General features: G+C 32.9%; 1 protein-coding gene across 1 annotated transcript in view; it reads left to right on the top strand.

The window, feature by feature from the left end:
• Positions 1-2,010, top strand: part of NEGR1 (neuronal growth regulator 1) — a 1,084,106-nt gene that overhangs the window by 739,333 nt on the left and 342,763 nt on the right. The window contains exon 8 of the mRNA XM_012639937.1: positions 969-1,100. Coding sequence (XP_012495391.1) covers positions 969-1,100 — 132 coding nt within the window. The remainder of the gene's footprint in view (positions 1-968; positions 1,101-2,010) is intronic.

The raw sequence follows: 2,010 nt of genomic DNA, 5'->3' as shown, positions 1-2,010 counted from the left end.
CTTCAATTCCCAACTCTCTCTGGTATGTTTTGAAATGTGATTTTTCAAGGCCTGTGCAAGAAGGTATTAGAAGGGTCTCTTCTCTTTAATTTCACACAAGTCCATTCTTCCTTTGCCACACCTCTGATAATTAGGATCCTTCCTGCTCAATGATTCTCTGCTTTCAAATAAATAAAAATTCTGTTATTAAAGAAGAAGTCTTTTTAAACAAATATTATTCACTTAAAGGCATTCTTTCATCTGTGATTATGTCTTTATATATTTAATCTGATACTATTTTTAGTCAAATAGAATGTTTTCCCTGGAATATTAAATAGCAAAGATAAGATTTACTTCACTTTTATGATCACTTAACTCTTAGTTTGCGAGTCAAAAAGTGTTTTCTGAGATTCATAGGGTAAATTATATATAGTGTGTACAGTGTACCTTTCTTGGCTTCATTAATAATTCTTGAAACTGAAATATGTCAATAGTTTGCCTCTCTATACTTTTACCAAGCCATCTGGGTTGAAACCTTGAATATGGGTTGGAGATTTTCCCAAAAGAAAAGTAACATTCAGTTAGGTTAAGTGTCAAGTTGCTAGCTTCATACTGTATAAAAGTCAATATGTACCAAGTCATATTAGTGAATTTCATCTACACTGTTCAGAGGTTGTTGAACTCAATTACAGAAATGTGCAGAGCTCTATTTGATGTGTGAAGAGGTTAGGAGACCACAATCAATTAAAAAGAACACATGTATATCCTGTTCTGGGGAAACGGTTGTTATAGTATCCCTTGTTCTGCTTCTGCTTTTTTCTCTGAGTTTTCCTCTGAACATAAGAGAACAAAGGGTTTAATAATTCCCCAGTTTCATTTGGAATTGTTTTGTCAGCAATATCTTGTAGGAAGTCATGCAATTGTTGTTTTACTTGAATGAAGCCTCCGGTGGCTACAATTAAACATGCTGTATATGTTTTTTTTTGCAGCAAAACCATTTGAAAATGGACAATATTTGGATATTTATGGAATTACAAGGGACCAGGCTGGGGAATATGAATGCAGTGCAGAAAATGATGTGTCATTCCCAGATGTGAAAAAAGTAAAAATTGTCGTAAACTGTAAGTCTCATCACTTTTTATCAAGATAACTTCTAAGAAAAGATAAAACACCTTGAAAAATTCTGTCTGAAATATGTGTTGCTGTTTTTCAAGAGGTAGTCTATTGTTAAAAATCACTTAAGGACAGTGAAAATGTGTACATGTTAAAATATTGAACAAGCTGTTTTATGTAACAACAGTCGTCCCAAGTAATTCCACAATAATTCAGTTTGATGTACAGATTGAAATGTTTCCAATATCATCCTGGTCCCCGCTATTCTAAACTGTGGTATCCTTATCTCTAAAGCACCATAGACACAGGCTGTTTTTTATCTCATGGGCTTTACCTGAAGTGCACTTGGACTAAATTTATGTGTGTAACTCCCAATCAAACCCTATGCAAATGAAATGTGCTGGTTTATACTCAAAGAGAAGAGCTGCACTGTGAAGCTTCTATTACTTGAATGATTTAATTCTATTTAGTTTAGAAAAATTGAGAAAACGAAGAAAGAATTTTCCCATGAGCATCCTTGTTAGGAAGTTAGAATATCAGTTAGACATTTGCAGAGCCATCAGTGCCATTATGCTATATGCTTTCTCTAAATGTCTCCACAACACTGATGCAGGACAATTTTCCAATAGCATTCTGTGGCATGCCTTATGATCTCAACAGCAATGACTGTAATAATCTTTGCTTTTCAAAAATACCTCCTTAGTTTTCTCTGAAAAATTTACAAGCTGTTTAACTTCTTCAAATAAAATACCTTTTGGATAATAGTATTTTACCAAAAGTATGTACAAGCTTTCATTTTTAAAATTCCATTTATACATCTTTCTATTATAGCCCTTGCTAATATAGTATTATACCATAGATCACAGGAAATAGTTCCAAATATATCCAGAAATACTAAAACTAATTAGTACTTATTTT

This window comes from Propithecus coquereli, unplaced genomic scaffold, assembly GCF_000956105.1.
Source record: "Propithecus coquereli isolate 6110/MARCELLA unplaced genomic scaffold, Pcoq_1.0 Scaffold144, whole genome shotgun sequence".
NCBI classification, from domain to species: Eukaryota; Metazoa; Chordata; class Mammalia; order Primates; family Indriidae; genus Propithecus; species Propithecus coquereli.
The sequence above is the reverse complement of the archived record's forward strand: the minus strand, read 5'-3'. Positions and strand labels throughout refer to the sequence as shown.